Source organism: Chanodichthys erythropterus, chromosome 14 (genome assembly GCF_024489055.1).
Source record: "Chanodichthys erythropterus isolate Z2021 chromosome 14, ASM2448905v1, whole genome shotgun sequence".
Lineage (NCBI taxonomy): Eukaryota > Metazoa > Chordata > Actinopteri > Cypriniformes > Xenocyprididae > Chanodichthys > Chanodichthys erythropterus.
The window spans coordinates 17,080,057-17,098,277 of NC_090234.1; the positions used below are offsets into that span (position 1 = coordinate 17,080,057).

The 18,221-nt window shown below is 35.8% G+C and overlaps 1 protein-coding gene across 6 annotated transcripts in view; it reads right to left on the bottom strand.

Moving 5' to 3' along the window:
* Positions 1–18,221, bottom strand: part of lrp2a (low density lipoprotein receptor-related protein 2a) — a 110,620-nt gene that overhangs the window by 78,412 nt on the left and 13,987 nt on the right. For all 6 annotated transcript variants that reach the window (XR_010897199.1, XR_010897198.1, XM_067410622.1 and 3 more), the window contains 14 exons: positions 15,937–16,059; positions 15,535–15,651; positions 14,776–14,886; positions 12,573–12,686; positions 12,346–12,462; positions 12,070–12,213; positions 11,032–11,151; positions 10,807–10,935; positions 9,797–9,966; positions 3,882–4,105; positions 3,119–3,325; positions 2,817–3,019; positions 1,299–1,439; positions 933–1,136 (listed from right to left, as the gene is read on the bottom strand). Coding sequence is in view for 4 of the 6 variants with exons in the window: in XM_067410622.1 (XP_067266723.1) it covers positions 933–1,136; positions 1,299–1,439; positions 2,817–3,019; positions 3,119–3,325; positions 3,882–4,105; positions 9,797–9,966; positions 10,807–10,935; positions 11,032–11,151; positions 12,070–12,213; positions 12,346–12,462; positions 12,573–12,686; positions 14,776–14,886; positions 15,535–15,651; positions 15,937–16,059 (2,124 nt within the window). In the remaining 2 variants the exon portion in view is untranslated. The remainder of the gene's footprint in view (positions 1–932; positions 1,137–1,298; positions 1,440–2,816; positions 3,020–3,118; positions 3,326–3,881; positions 4,106–9,796; positions 9,967–10,806; positions 10,936–11,031; positions 11,152–12,069; positions 12,214–12,345; positions 12,463–12,572; positions 12,687–14,775; positions 14,887–15,534; positions 15,652–15,936; positions 16,060–18,221) is intronic.

The following is an 18,221-nucleotide window of genomic DNA, read 5'->3' on the forward strand; positions in this document are numbered from 1 at the left end:
AAGAAAAAAGTCTAAATAAAATGTTGAGAATAAACTCATTAAATTATGAGTTCTCATAATTTAACAACTTTTTTCTCATAATTTAATGACTTTATTCTCATAATTTAATTACTTTATTCTCAACATTTTATCTCGACTTTTTTCTCGAAATTTAATGACATTTTTCTCATAATTTAACTAATTTGTTCTCGCAATTTAACAACTTTTTTCTCTGAATTTAATGACTTTATTCTCAACATTTTATCTCGACTTTTTCATCAAACTTTAACGAGTTTTTTCTCGAAATTTAACAATTTTAATCTCAAGATGGTTTTATTTTTTTTGTTATTGCTTGGCCCTAATCCTCTTCCGTAGCTTTTGCTCAGTTTTGCCAACGAAAATATTACCTAAAAGTCAGAGCAGAACTGCTGTGCGTCTCTGAGCAACACACAGCGGTGATTCTGAATGAATCCGCGTTTTGAGTGAATCAGTCGGGTGAACCAATGATTCAACGGCTCATTCTTAAAGAGAGCCATTTACTTAATTCCTGAATGAATCAGCTGTTTGAACGAATTGAATGAATGAATGACTCAATTACTTACTAATTTAGACATTTACCACCACCTACTGGCAGTTTTCGTTGCTTGTTTTGAGCATTGTTTCAAAATTTCAGATTTCCATTAATAATTCTGTCATCATTTACCCTCATGACCGTCGAAGCCTAAAAGTTAATGTAATAAATTCTAATAAATAAAATGTTTTTTTGTTTTTTTCTAAAGCTTCTTTTGGTAATGTTTATTAGATGCTTTTTTAATTTAACACAATAATGACAATAATTTATATTTGGGGTTAATTTCTCAATTTGATGAAAGTATAGCTGAAGTTAGCAAAGACTTTCAAACGGTTACAGCAGGTTTACTGAAATATGCATACAAAAAACTAGCCATTCTCACCGGTTCCATCAATTTTCTGTTTGTAGATGATGTCCTTCACTGTATCAGAGAAGAAAATTGAATTGTCTGCAGCACTGAAGTCCACTCCAACGAAATAAGATGGAGTTCCTGTCACAGGTACAATGACGTCTTCTTGTGTGGACAGGTTGAAGGGGATCCCTCTGACCGCCAGCTGACTGGAGAACAGCAGAAACTGCCTCACAGCTGCAAGAGACATATTTGCATGATGGTTTTCATTATATGTTTTCTTTAAACATCAAGCTCTTCTATATCAAAAGGTTGATGTCTTAATATATGACACCAAAACATAAGATGCAAATGGTAATCAAAGAAACAAACATAAGGTGTGACTAGGATCTGTCTTACCGACGCATCTCTTGCCATCTGCATGCAGATCGTAGCCCATTCGGCAGCGGCAGCGATATCCCAGACCGCCATTATCAGTTCTGTGACTCAGAACACAGATGTGCTCACAGCCTCCTCGATCAGTGCCACAGGGGTTACTTACTGGCCGATCAAACAAACATACATGTCACCAAAATAAACCACAAAAGACTAGCAGTCATTCATACATGACGTCTTTCAGTATTTTTGTTTAAAACCTCTCCAAGCACAGTGATTGATTCACAGGTGTTTAACTGCTGTCCAGGATGCAACAGGATAGATTAATATAATTTTTACACTACAAATAAGATGAGATCACATTGCACTTCTGACTATTTTTATGTGTGGTTTCACTGATCGAATAAAAACTTTTTGGACCATGTTTACACCTGTATTTAGCGCTGACCACTTGTGAATGCATCACCAGAGATGAATCTTGATACTTGATATAAACAAGGTCCACACGGTTCAGTAGTGACCACCATTTTATATCGTCGCAAATGACAATGAAATCTCCTTATCTCCAATATATGTAGTTTGTATCAAAATATTCAAATATATGTATATTTACACACACACATATGTATATACAGTATGTTTGTGTGTGTGCATGTATATATTTGCATATTTTAATTTAAACTTCAAATATATTCTATTTTATACTTAACATTAGTTAGTTTTAATGAAATGAACATGAGTTAGTTTTAATGACATTTTAAATATTTGTATTTAGTTTTTTTTTTTTTTCAGTTTTAGCTTTAGTAATTGTAGTACATATCTTATTTCAGTTAGTTGTGAAAGCCAACATTTCTAATTTTCATTAAACTTTTCCATCTATATAATTCAATATTTATATTTTTTTGCAGCTTTATTTATATTAACAAAAATGACAGTTTTAGTTTTAGGCCCTGTTTACACCTGGTATTAAGATGAGTTTTGTTAGTGTTTTAATCCATCTCTTTTGCCCACTTTCAACCACTTATTTGATTTTATATTTTGGCGATTGCCTTTTTTATGATAGGATAGTATAGAGTAGACAGGAAGCGAGATGGGAGAGAGAGAGGAGGACAGCGCTATTTGTCGGCGTGCTGCCCACGAGGCTATCGGGAATGGTGAGAGAAAACTGTACATTTTTCGCCTTCAAACTAAACTTGGGTCAAATATTAAACCCCATCTGCTTCCGGTAATGCTTACACATTAGTTCAGTAGGTAGAGAGAAGGCGGTCTAATGTATTATTCAACCACATGAGCGTTTACACTACGAAAGCAATCTGGTCAAATGAGTTTTTGACTACATCTGGAAGTGGTTGAAAGCTGTATTTAGCATCATCGACCTGTGATCCGATCGACCAAAACGCATCTTAACACCAGCTGGAAACAGGGCCTTAGTTAACACAACACTGGCTGGTTCATTTGATTCATTGCTTAGAACGTAGACCACACCAGATGCAGTTTAATATTAATCATTTGAGTGGCACATGCACTTTGTAGGCTGCTTACCAAAGGGCTGTTTGTATGCATGGACCACAGTCAGGCCATGTGGTCTCTGAGAGGTCCTGTAGAGCTCTTGTGGGCTGTTGTCGCTGTATTTATTAGCCTTCATGACAGCCATCTTAGTCCAGTCAGTGAAGTAGACTGAATGCTCGAACAAAGTAATGCCAAATGGATGAGGAATCACAGAACCACCATGAACCACCGTTTTCCTATTGGAGAATTCAAATAAGAGCTTAATGCACTTTTGAAAAGTGGAAACAACCTGGGAAAATCACCATGCATTTCCATACGAAACATGTAGGAGATACCTGTGCAAGCCATCATAGGTTGTGGTTTCAATATAATCATAACGGCTATCCACCCAATACACTCTCTTGGCCTCAAGGTCCAAAGTAATCCCAGCGGGCCAGCCGAGTTTGGTCCTGATGATCCCATATCGATTGGTTCCATCCATAAAGGCCCTCTCCAGACCTGGTTCCCCATTCAAAGTATCCCAGTCAGAGAAGAAGAGGTACCTAAACTCAAACACAATAACCTCATTGTGACACAAGACATTCTTTTTAAATCACATTTAACGTCTACAATAAAAAGAGGAAGTAAACCTAAATTAAATTGTCCAATTATATTGACAAACATGATTTATTAATCTCATGTTGCATTGAAAGACTTGAACTTCAAAGGTATTTACTCTAATATACTGTTAGCACTCAGTTTGGACAGTATTGGGTTGCGGATAAAACCCTAGGGGATTTTGAAATGAATACCCAAGGAACTTTATTTTCAAACAAGATCCATAGCGATTCAACTTTATGCATTAATTGTCACTTCTCAATTTAGCTGGGGGCCACCTGGCCGTGCGGCCCTATTGGGTTTCCATGAAGCTCATCTTTGCTTAATTACTTCGGACTAATCCTTACAGACAGTATGCAACATTCCGGTTCTCAGTATCTGAAGCTGCAGATCCAAGATCAGCTTTATGATTTCACTTACAATGGGTGCGGATTATGTGGAGGAAGCTAGGATAAGATTAAAGTCAGCGGGAACCGTCTAACGTCTCCTCCGGGAACTCACCCCACAGTCGGGTCAAGCGCGAGACCTCTTGGGTTGCCCAGGTGCTCGGCGATCAACGTGACCCGATTGCTCCCATCCAAGTCCACCATGTCGATTCTGTTGACGCTGGCCTCCACTATGTACAGTTTATTATTCACCCAATCCACGGCGAGGTTTTCAGGATAGTCCACGGATACGTTCAGTACCACCTGCATATGCGATCCATCCATATCCACTGAAAACACCTATTTGGAGCAAACAAGCTATGGTTAGGGAAGCTGTTGTTGAGGTTATGACAAACTGCTGAAAAGACAAGAATTTGTTGTGGATGCTAGTTTGCTGCTGTCACCACCAGGGTTAAGATAAAGCTGACTAGATCAACCCAGGGTTATTCATGTTAACTATTTTTTTTTTTTTTTTATTTAATTATTAAAAACATTTTTTGCTTATTGAAATAAAGTTGAAATAAAATGCAATATGCCTTGGAAAGTTGAAGAAATTAAATTACTAAGTTATTAAATAAATAAATATATTTAATATTATATATATATATATAATATATTAATATATAAAAATATAAAAAATGTACAATACAAATAATAAATATGATACATTAAATAAATATATAAATTAACCAAAATTGCTAAATAAATAAATGATAAATGTAAAAACTATTAATAACATTTTTGTTAAATAAAATAAAATAAAAAAAATATTTGATGAAAAGCGTAAAGTAAACAAAAAAATAAATGTTGCCTTGGAAAGTTGAAAAACTGAAATTATTACCTAAATTACAAAAAAAAAAAATTATAAAAAAATATTGTAAATAATCAATATTATAAAAAAATAAATATAAGAAATTAACTGAAATTATTAAATAAATAAAACAACTATTAAAAATATTAATTAAAAATAAAGCTGAAATACAATAAAATATAAAATTAGAACGAAAATTAGGAATGTTGCTTTGGCAAGTTGAATAACTAAAATTATTAACTAAATAATAAAAAATAAAATGAATATTATAAAATAAAATATTCAAAATAATAAATAAAAACTTAAAATTACTTTACAAAACCGAATGAAACCTAAAACTGAAATAAAATTTTTTTACACCTAAATAGCAATATTTAAAAAAAAAATAATACAAATTTTACCAAAAACTGAAAATATAAAAATAAATAAATAAAAGCAAATTTAAAGTATTTATAAAAAATATTATACCATGGTCTGTCTGAATACTCAATTCTGATTGGCCAGAAGGTGTGTAATTACACTGTTTAATGCACAGATACTTCCAAGTCAGTTTAATCACCAAACTATATTAATGCGCTGCTTTCATTGAAGCGCACACACACACACATACATCACTCGTACACAGAAACATTCAGGAGCACAGAAACATTTCAACAGGGATCCATGACTTTTGAATAATAAAATAACTTTGCTACTGAATCGCTACATTATATTTTCAGCAACGAGGGAGTAACATCGTTGGTTTTTAAATAATTAAACATCTTCGAGAGAGACGCTACACACAGATACAGATAAATCACACATGCATCTCTCATCTCTCTCTCCATCATTCATTCAAATAAATGTAATCTAATGCACTACTTTATCTCTGTGTCTGATTTAAAACTGACAAAAATAACCGTCATTTTTACCCTCCTGGTCAAATATTGCACTGCAAACGTCAATAACAGCTTTCAGCTGTCAATGCTGGCAAATGACCATCGTATAAGCGGGATAATCAACGGCTAGCTGTGCATAAAACAATTTAAGCACACTACACTTCACATCAAGTGGTTCTGTGCCTTCATGTCATACATTAAAATTATTTAAAGCACAGCTAGCCATGGATTAATCTTTACTAATAGCATATAAATAATACTGAAATAACACTGATTCAACCAAAACTTGACATTATACAGTCTTCTTAAATAATCATGGGTAATAAGATTGTAGTCTTGCTTGTATCATCTCTCATCTGAGAGGTTGCCTTTCTCTGCTGCAGAGTTGGTACTCTGAAACCACTGCCCTATTGATTAAAAGATGGCACCAGTTTCTCAGGCTGGATCCCTTGGCATCATAACACAAGCTAAGGCACCAATGCTCTTTGCAGGCTTCGCCCTTTGGAAACCAGAGCCAAACGTCTAAAAGACTATGGTTCTTAGCTGACCCGTTTAACTGAAACTCAAGCTGTGAAGGTGGTCTGGTGGCGTGGCTCTTTGCAGACCCCCTGCGAAGACTCTCTACTGGTATTGTGTCACGTTGGGGTACTAATCGCAGAAACCCGTCTCCTTGTATGTACCCACTCTTTTGCTCCATGGCTGATCTCCAAATCACAAAGTAGCCAAGAGTTTGAAACAAAGCTGTCTGAGCTGGCCAAAAAATGCGTAAAAAAGGGACTGAACGTGGGGAACACGAATATTGCACGGTCACTCCAGATCCTCTCGGGTTGCATAAAATTACAGAGAAATATGCACGCATTTTCCTGCATATCAGACACTTTCTGGAGATTAGACAAATGTGGAGTCTAGCACCGATCTGAGCCATTTACCGTGACTGCAGCCCTTCGGGAGCCAGACTGCTCGCCCATTATTAACGTATTAGCAGTATCTACAGGAATCAGTTAAAGAATTCCCTTTTCCGCTGACAGAGAGCCAACTTCCTTCATAGCCTACACAAAATGTTTTTTTTTTTAATCCTCAGAGACCCAAGAACTGATTATTAAATTTATTATATATTATATAATAATAATAATATAGTTATTATATATTATAGTTATATTAAAGGGTTAGTTCACCCAAAAATGAAAATTCTGTCATTTATTACTCACCCTCTTGTCGTTCCACACCCATAAGACCTTCGTTCATCTTCAGAACACAAATTAAGATATTTTTGATTAAATCCGAAGGCTCAGTGAGGCCTGCATAGCCAGCAATTACATTTCCTCTCTCAAGATCCATTAATGTACTAAAAACACATTTAAATTAGTTCATGTGAGAATATTTTTTGTGTGCCAAAAAAAAAAAAAAAGATTTTTCAACAATATCTAGTAATGGGCTTCAGAGCGTTATGAATCTTTCGAATCAGTGATTCGCATCATGTATCACCACCAACCAAACTGCCAAAATCACATGACTTTGGCGCTGATTCACTGATTTGATTCGTAAAGCTCCGTAGCTTCAAGAAGCAGTGTTTTGAAATCGGCCATCACTAGATATTGTTAAAAAGTCGTTATTTTGTTTTTTTAGCGCACAAAAAAATATTCTTGTCACTTTATAATATTAATATTGAACCACTGTACTCACATGAACTGTTTTAAATATGTTTTTAGTACATTAATGGATCTTGAGAGAGGAAGTGTCCATTGCTCCCTATGGAGGCCTCACTGAGCCATCGGATTTCAACAAAAATATCTTAATTTGTGTTCCGAAGATGAATGATGGTCTTACGGGTGTGGAACGACATGAGGGTGAGTAATTAATGACATTATTTTCATTTTTGGGTTAACTAACCCTTTAATATATTGCAGTTATTATATATTTTTATTATATATTAACATATATTTAATTTTTTTCCTCATATTTTTTTGTTTTGTGGTGAACATTATCAAAACAAAATGGAAAACAAAGGGTTTTCAAGGCAGTAAAATTGTTCTGTGAAAAAAGTTTTGTGTTGGGAATTGAGGAAAGAATATTATAGGGTCATTCCGTGTCAAATCAACCAAATTTTGGAAACTTCCCCGGCTCAAATTTTTGAATTTATTAATATTTTTTCTGTAGAAAGAAATGTCACATATGTATATTCCATTAGTAATCCACTAAATGTCTAAACAAATTGTAAAATAGGCGCTATGATTAAAAAAGAGTCACATATTTCAGGTCTAAACAACTAAAAAACTCTTAAACCTACAGTTCGTTCGTGTTACAAGAAGTGTGGTATTTGTAAAAAAAAAAATACAGTGAATTTGCTCTGCCACCATGATACAAACAATAAAAAGGTATATATATATATATATATATATATATATATATATATATATATATATATATATATATATATCCTGAAAGCAGCACAACTGTTTACAACATTGATAATAATCGGAAATGTTTCTTGAGCATAAAATCAGCATATTAGAATGATTTCTGAAGGATCATGTGACACTGAAGACTGGAATAATGATGCTGAAAATTCAGCTTTGTTCACAGGAATAGAAATAGAAAACAGTTTACAGTATATAAATTGTTATCATAATTTACAATATTACTATTTTTACCATATTTTTCGATTAAATAAATGCACCCTGGTGAGCTTTCAAGAGACTTCTTTTAAAAAAATCTTACCTACACAAACTTTTAGATGGTAGTGTGTGTGTATATATTCATATTACATAACTATTACAGTACAATTAATATAAAACAGTCATTTGTGGTATCAGTGGCCATGTTATGTGACTTTGACATGCTGGAAGACTCATGTTACAAAATCATTAACTTCTTGCTATTATTCATTGGAGAGTTGTATGAAGTTCTAACACATTTTTAGTGAAAACAGATAATGTATATACACATGTGTTTTAATTTGAAAAAGTGTCTCTGAGGGACAACATAATATTGCTGGGTCCCGATTGCTTCAGGATGAGTTTAGGGAGGCTCGGAAGATGCTGGCACACTCTATTTAGGCCTTTAGCCAAGCGTTGTTGCTGGGGTGTATGAGGTGAGATCAGAGCAGTCTGACTGGCACAATGATTGTGAGTGTGTGTGTGTGTGTGTGTGTGTGTGTGTGTTCAGGGTCAGGGATGGTAGTACATGTCCAAGGAGGAAGAGCTGGTATAATGCAGAGCTTTGTTATCAAAAACAACTGTAACATCGATATCTCTCGGCCTGACAAGGTTAGAACTTCAGTAATCTGTGAAATGCCACTTATTAAATTCAGGAAAACTGAGAACCCGTGGCAGGTGCCAGAGCATTAAATGAATGTAAGTGGGAAACATTAATGCCACACACTGAGCTATGAAATGTGACACAATCAGCTGTAAATCAATTAGAACTGGGCGATAAAGATCTCAGACATTCACAATATATATGCAATGATTTTGCTGGCACTATAAAAATATAAAAGTTAAGCAATATTGTGAATACTGTGATCAGTTGTGCTTTTTAACTGCATTAAACAACTGCTAAGCTACAATGGCTGTTTGATGGAAATGTTATGATTGAAAACATTATTTAGAAATGCATAAATCTTGTCAAAATGCTGTAAAATATTGATTTTTTTATTTTATGTTTCTAAAATAAATCTCTTATGTTCACCAAGGCAGCATTTATCTGCACTTATTAAAATGGTAATACTGTGAAATATTTTTGCATATTTTTGCACTTTTCCATGTGAATATATGTTAAAATGTAATTTATTCCTGTGATCAAAGCTGAATTTTCAGCATCATCACATCATTCACATGATCCTTCAGAAATCATTTTAATATGCTGATTTGCTGCTCAAGAAACATTTATTATTATTATCAATGATAGTTGTGCTGCTTAAAATTTTATTTTACTTTTAATAGAAAGTTCAAAAGAACAGCAATTGTACATTATAAATGTGTATACTGTTACTTTTGATCAATTTAATGCATCGTTGCTGAATAAAAGTATTGATTTATTTAAAAAAAAACATGCAGACCTCAAACTTTTGAATGATAGTATATAATCCATTTAAATATGAATCTTTTGTAACATTATAAATGTCTTTACTGTCACTTTTGATCAATTGCATGCATCCTTGTTAAATAAAAAATAATTAAAAAATAAATAAATAAACATTCCCAAACTTTTAAACGGTAGTATATTATTGCCCAGCCCTGCTCATTTTTAGGAACTATATGCAACCTGCAAGGATTGTTGTCCATAGTCTGTAGTGCATTTTACCTTATTTTGGATCGTGTCTGTCCAAAAGACCCTTTGCAGCTGGTGGTGGAAGTCCACACCAACAGCAACTCCTCTGTTCTGGGACTCAACCAGGGTTCGAGCGCTGTGTCCGTGGACATCAGCAATCAGCAAGTCTCTCCCATTGGAGAATATCAGAGAGGGAATCCCAGCTAAAGATGACCAAACAAAGTGAATTAATTTGGTAAGACAGCTTCAAAATGAAGGATACAGTTTGACAGTTTTCAGAGAGCTAACATAATATAATGTACATTTGATAAGACATAACTAATGTGAGAGAGTTTAGGATCGGCTGTTTGGTGCCAAGGCTTGTTATTCATTTTCCAGTGCTTGCCAAACAAATGGTTGGGAGGCAGACATTTCAGGAGCTTAATAACATGATGGCATTCAATGCAAAATGAGGCTTGAAGAGAAATGGGCTTCAAAGAGCCTGATTAACGGACATATAAGATAACAGTTAACACTAGGAATATTAGTCTGAAGCCATGTTACATAAGTGAAATCACACAGGAAAATACAATGCAGACCTACTGTAACATCAAAAAATGAAAAACAAATAAATGGATAAATAAAAAAATACTTGTAAACCTGTGTAAAATATATTTAAATATGATTTATTATGAGAAAAAAAGTAAAAAATAAAATAAATAAAAAGATTATGGGTGAAGATTTTTGCGAAGATTTCAAATTGTCTTTTTTTTAGAGCTGCTTTACAGCAAAATGTGATTTTGTCTCATATTTGATTAAGTTTGCATTATTGATCGTTATTTTCCTGTTTATCACTGTGAAGCTGTTTGAAACAATCTTTATTGTATATAAAGTGCTTTATAAATAAAAGTGACTTGTGAAGCTGCTGTGAAACAATATGTATTGTGAAAATAAACTTGAATTAAACAAAATTTGAATAAATTAATTACAGTACTCCACCAAAAACCTTCTACATAGAGGGATTGAGTATATAGGCAGCATGTTAGAGGCCTGAATTAACCTACACGAGGGATTTGCTCGGCAGTATCTGTGCTGCTCCAGAAGGTAACCCTCCCGACAGCTGCAGCGATGGCTTCCGATCCGATCCTCACACAGCTGGTCACACATTCCCCATAGAGTACAGTCATCATGATCTGCATGTGCAGAAAAATACAGGGATAGAGATGAGTTGATGTTAAGTTTGACTGAGTGAGTGAATAACCATTTTCAACAGCAATCAAATGTTTTACCGATGCATGAGCGGCTGTCGTTTCTGCTGACCACATATCCTGGAGGACAGGTACAGGTTCCTCCGTCAGGAGAGGCGTGACAGTGATGCTCACAGCTCAGGGATGCACAGCGCCAAATACCTGACACAAAACACAGATACACATCACTCGAAATGTTAGGTAATCTTTAAAGTCAGAATGAAACAGAAGTTATGATCGTCTTTTCTTCCCTATTGTGATGTATATCGGCATCTCAAACAAGAAAAATTTAAGGCGGGACTTGATTTTGTTCATGGAGAATTGATTGGATGGTTGGGGTTTGCTATTGGTGGATCTCATGTGAGTGACAGGTTGTCCCGCCCTCATGCCAGTAAACACATCATCAGAGAAGAGAAGAGATGTCATTGCAAGAGGGAGGGAAAGCTATTTTGATCAAAGATTACAGGGGGACATGAAATAAAATATTGTGTATTAAATAGGAATTATTAGAATTACTATTAGGAATTTCACAGAGATAAATAGCCTAATAAATCAGGAAACAAGATCAGGTAAAATAAATCATGCATATGAGTTGACATTCTCTTGTTTTGTGCTTATAGCTGAAAGTACAATAATTCTGATGAAACGTAAAAATACATTTCTTTTTTATAATTATTATTTTGAGCAAAATAATCAGTTTGACCATTATGCAGCATGACGAAAATATGATTAGGTTTTCACTGACTAAAACTCTCAGACATTTAGTCGACTAAAACTTGACTAAAAACAGGACTTAATGTAAAAACAAAAAATGTGACACAGGACTGAGACTAAATTTAAAAAAGCTGACAAAATTAACACTAGCTAATTCAAAATATTCATAAATATGAAGGTAAAGTATGTTCCTCTGTAGATGGTACAAACATAGGCTTTTCTAAGCTACTACTTTATGTTACGTCTTTACATTCTTTATGGCTAGATTTGAGGTTGAGAAAATGCTAAATAAATAATACTAAAATAACACTGGTAAAAATCAGCTAGTGTAACAGTGGCATTAGTGGTTTTTAGGTGGTAACTGACTGCAGTTGCGCCCAGCAGTGGTGTTGGTTTCATCTTCTCCGTCTGGACAGTGTACCGTCCCATCACAGAGGTGGTCAAAAGGGATGCAAACACCAGAAGAAGGACACGGCCATTCCCCAGGATAGCATTCACGCTGTACATTGTCTAAACACACCACAAAAAACACAATTTCCGCCCATATTCATATGTCAGTCGAGATACCGTTCTGAAAAACAATAAAAATTAAGCCTGGTTTTTGCAATAATCAGCATGCAGAGCGACATTTTAAGGATGTACCGCAGCCTTTCTCATCTGCATTGTCCTCGCAGTCGTCCTCTCCATCACACAGCCAGACCTGATGAATGCAGCGGCCGCTGGGACAGGTGAAGTACGTTCCTCTGCAGGTTGGGTAGGCTGTAGATGGTACACACATAGGCTTTTTTAAACTACTACTTTATGTTACCTTTTTACATTCTTTATGGCTAGATTTGAGGTTGAGAAAATGCTAAATTAAATTTACGTACTGCAGTTCTGTTCATCACTTCTGTCTCCACAATCATCGTCATGGTCGCAGACGTATCCGCGAGGAATACACTCCCCGTTACTGCACTGAAACTGACCGCTGCTGCACCGCTGGGCTGAACACAAGCAACAAAACATATGTCTGTCCATGACACAATTTCACAGAAGTTCAATATAGTTTAACATAGTTGAAAATAACTACAGTACATTTTTGTCATTGTTTATTCACCCGCACCAGTAATATTTTCTTTCTCCCAATTTGGTCACTATATTATGAAGCCATACAATAATTTGTGCGAGGCGCAGTTCAAAATATACGCCTCTCAAATATATTTTGTGCTTGTTTTCAATTCACAAAAGCACCAAGTTTTATATCACTGATGGCAAATGTCATTGGTTTTTGAATGTTGTGGCAAATCGTGACAAAAAACGGGACTGCAAATGGGACAATCAGTGAACAATGACTTAAAGGTGCCATAGAACATCTTTTTTAAAAGATGTAATATAAGTCTAAGGTGTCCCCTGAATGTGTCTGTGAAGTTTCAGCTCAAAATACCCCATAGATTTTTTTTAATTAATTTTTTTAACTGCCTATTTTGGGGCATCATTAACTATGCGCCGATTCAGGCTGCGGCCCCTTTAAATCGTGCGCTCCCTGCCCAAGGAGCTCGCGCTTGCCTTTAACAGCATAAACAAAGTTCACACAGCTAATATAACCCTCAAAATTGATCTTTACAAAGTGTTCGTCATGCAGCATGTCTAATTGCGTACGTATGGTATTTATTTGGATGTTTACATTTGATTCTGAATGAGTTTGATGGTGCTCCGTGGCTAAAGCTAACATTACACACTGTTGGAGAGATTTATAAAGAATGAAGTTGTGTTTATGAATTATACAGACTGCAAGTGTTTAAAAAATTAAAATAGTGACGGCTTTTGTCTCCATGAATACAGTAAGAAACGATGGTAGCTTTAACCACATTTTACAGTACATTAGCAACATGCTAACGAAACATTTAGAAAGACAGTTTACAAATATCACTATAAATATCATGATATCATGAATCATGTCAGTTATTATCGCTCCATCTGCCATTTTTCGCTGTTGTTCTTGCTTGCTTACCTAGTCTGATGATTCAGCTGTGCACAGATCCAGACGTTAATACTGGCTGCCCTTGTGTAATGCTTTGAACATGAGCTGGCATATGCAAATATTGGGGGCGTACATATTAATGATCCCGACTGTTACGTAACAGTCGGTGTTATGTTGAGATTCGCCTGTTCTTCGGAGGTCTTTTAAACAAATGAGATTTATATAACAAGGAGGAAACAATGGAGTTTGAAACTCAGTGTATGTCATTTCCATGTACTGAACTCTTGTTATTCAGCTATGCCAAGATAAATTTTTAATTCTAGGGCACCTTTAAATTTGCTTTGTTCGTCACAAAAAAACTATCAAATGGTTTCATAACATTTAGGCAAAAGTCACTTTTATTCATAGTTTTATTCTGCCTAGCATCTTATTTTGTGTTTCACAGAATCAGGGTTATTATTAGGGATGGGAATCTTTTGGAATCTCACAATTCAATTCAAATTGATTCTTGGGTCACGATTCCATTAAAAATCGAGTTTGAATCAAATTTTGATTAGATATATGCATAGATTTGATTTTAAACTTTATTAAAATTTATTTTAACTTAAATTTAAATGAAACTGGTAAAAATAAAGGAAATGTTAATGCTTTATCAATCAATTTATAATATGTAATTTTGTATTGAACTATTTTATTCATAATAAATTACATTGCCTGCCTTTTAATTTTGTAGGATATGGATAATATTAGTTTATATTGTTCATACTTGTTCCCCTTGTACAGTTTTGCCATGTCAGCTTATTATATACTGACTGCCGCCTTCTTTGTTCTGACATCATCACGTTATTAACAAACATTTAGAAAACTTTTTGAAATTTGTGAATCGATTCAAATTGGTATAAGATAGAATGACGATTCATATGTGAATTGATCCACCCACCATATGTATATATAAATATATCTTGAGTAAATATTGTTTTAATTAAACAAGTCACATAAACAAATGTTATAGCTGCAAATCCTTGCAGTGGTAAATGTAGTGTAAACATTTTCCAGTCCATCCAGTAGATGACTGTGTGTATATATGTGTCCTGCCAGGGAAAGATACTCACTGCAATTGGCCTCGTCTGAGCCGTCTCGGCAGTTGAGCACCTGGTCACAGCGCTGGCTCCTGTTATAGCACGCCCCGTTAGCACACCTCAGCTCAGAGCACTCTGGGTAGACTGAGAAAAAGAGACTCAGTCATTCAATTTAATATAGTCACTGTGTAATACAGCGTCCACTGTGGTATGGCAAATGCAGTGAGTGGTTGAACAAAGAATCAGCATAACGCTAACATGGAACCAAATACAAACCATTATGTGTATAGCAAGTCTGTTACAGTAAAGCAGTATGTGATAAGAGCTCAATGATGGCACAGAAACTAAACTGACACTTGCACTAATCCACAGAGGAATCTGCAATCAACTCTGAAAAACAAGAAGCATATTGTGGCCCTTTCTGTCCATCAGCGAGACTCTTAATCTTACAAATTGATTAAAATGCCAAAGGAGCCTTTGAGTGGGGAGGAAACACACACACACACTACCTAGGGCTGGGCAATTTGTCAAATATTCAAGTTATATTCACACTATGAAATTAAGCAATATCATGAAAATTGCTGATGTTTATGCACTTATTTGATATTTAATAGTGATTCGAGTAGCTTTGCTTCGTCCCTAGTCTCAGCCTCACACCGTTGGCTGAACGTCTGATGCATATGGCACACTTATCTGAAACACTTCAGCAGTATCGAAGTCGTCATCAATATATATATTTAGCTATACTGGCCAACTCTAATCCCATCACACACATGCCAGCAACATACTTACGGCAGTTTCTCTCATCGGCTCCATCTAGGCAGTCAGGCACTCGGTCGCACCTGTATCCTCCCGGGATGCAGGCCCCATTCGTACAGGTGAACTGTGAACTGGAGCACGTCCTGCCAGCTGCCAGCAAAGATCAAAGAGACATGATTATAATATGAGTGCGCTGGGTGGTCCTCATCTTCTCTAAAGTGGGATCCTCTCCCAACAACACATGCACGCTTCGCCTTTTGTTTCTCATACTGTTGCCTGCACATCTGAGATATCGTGTTTCTCCGACATGACAGAAATTACATCCCTGTACATTACTGGGAGTCAATGGAGCTCTCAGCTCTGACGGACAGTCGTAATTGAAATGGAAGCAGAAAGTGAGGGAGAGATGGATGGATGGAGATAAGGAGTACTCACGGCAGTGCTGCCTTTCATCGGAGCCATCCTCGCAATCCTCCTCATCATCGCAAACCCAGTGCTGAGGAATGCACTCGCCGTCACTCAAGCACTGGAACTGAGCGCTCTCGCAGGTGGGCTGGGCTGGAAGAGCGTAATGAGATGGCATTGTTAACCAAGCTAGAAGAGATTTGAGCTGGCTTGTGCTAAGAGTGTTCTTTTCAAAGAGCTCAAAGTTCTTCGACAGACGTAATAAACGGAGGAATGTAAGAACTGACATGGATAGGGAAATAAACATGTCAAAAAGTTGACTTTTCTGATCAAATTAATTGAATGTTTTCCTTATTTATGGAAATGCTTCTCTCCAGTATGCTTTCAAATGAGTCTCTTCAGATCTTAGAAGTGTGCATGATTTATGAGCTTCAACACCTTTTGACCTCCTAACTGAACTCCTTTCCACAAATGAATCATAAAAAAACAGCATAAATAAAAATGAATAACAGTTTTCTCTTAGTCTTGTTAAGTGCGAACAATAAGTGCAACCATAATCAAAGTACTCTCTCAATATTCAAAGTGCAAATAGAGACCAATTTTTTCTTCAGGCATGATAAAGAGCTAAGAGATGGTGGCAACAACACATCCCAACCTAAGATAGCTTTCATATTGGGAGATATTTGCATGCATCAGGGAGCTGCTCTCAAAATGTATGGTACTGAAATCGTGTTTGAATGCATGCTCACATTTTACTTTCGTGATCAAGCGTACTCTGTGAATAAGGAGCGGAAGTGCTAAACGCATTCTACAAGATAAGACATTTATCAGACGCTAGGCTCTGTTGTGCAACGAATCCTCTGCTATCGTCTTGTCAGTCATCTTGCCTTGTCACATGATCAGTGAACTCTGATTCCTGCTGCACTACGTACGGCTCTGCTGCTCGTGTTGGGTGAGCTGGATGGGATTAAAGTGACCATTATCCCACTGAATTAAATCATTTTTATTTCTATAAAAAGCAAAACGACAGTGGAGGCGTAATGTAAATGTAGCGGTGGCATATTCTCAAGACAGCTTTTCAGTATGTGACCATTCAGTATGAACAGAATACCTACTAAATTTGCCAAAATGGTATTCCTCATTGGGTATTGTGTCCCACATTACAAAGACCCTAATTTGACCTTTTAACTTCATTGCTTTTTGAATGTTGTGGCAAATCGTGACAAAAAAGGGACTGCAAATGGGACAATCAAATCAGTGAACAATGACTTAAAGGTGCCATAGAACATCTTTTTCACAAGATGTAATATAAGTCTAAGGTGTCCCCTGAATGTGTCTGTGAAGTTTCAGCTCAAAATACCCCATAGATTTTTTTAAATTAATTTTTTTAACTGCCTATTTTGAGGCATCATTAACTATGCACTGATTTTTTCAGCGCGCCGCCCCTTTAATTCGCGTGTTCCCTGCCACACGAGCTCTCGATTATATTACAGCACATTTACAAAGTTCACACAGCTAATATAACCCTCAAATGGATCTTTACAAGGTGTTCGTCATGCATGCTGCATGCCTGCTTCAAATTATGTGAGTAAAGTATTTATTTGGAGGCTGTGCTCTGTGGCTAACGGCTAATGCTACACTGTTGGAGAGATTTATAAAGAATGAAGTTGTGTTTATGAATTAAACAGACTGCATGAAATTAAAAATGAAATGAAAATAGCAACGGCTCTCGTCTCCGTGAATTCAGTAAGAAACAATGGAAACTTTAACCACATTTAACAGTACATTAGCAACATGCTAACGAAACATTTAGAAAGACAATTTACAAATATCACTAAAAATATCATGATATCATGGATCATTTCAGTTATTATTACTCCATCTGCCATTTTCGCTGTTGTTCTTGCTTACCTAGTCTGTTGATTCACCTGTGCAGATCCAGACATTACTGGCTGCCCTTGTCTAATGCCTTTCATAATGTTGGGAACAGGGGCTGGCATATGCAAATATTGGGGCGTATACCCCGACTGTTACGTAACAGTCTGTGTTATGTTGAGATCCGCGTGTTTTCCGGAAGTCTTTTAAACAAATGAGATTTACATAAGAAAGAGAAAGCAATGGAGTTTGAAACTCAGTGTATGTCTTTTCCATGTACTGAACTCTTGTTATTTAACTATGCCAAGGTAAATTCAAATTTTGAATCTAGGGCACCTAGATTTGCATTGGTTTTCATCCCTCAAAACTCTTTTTCACACTAGATTTTTGACACAACCACGACTCCCAGAGATTTACCATCCATAAATAGCAAGTTTTAC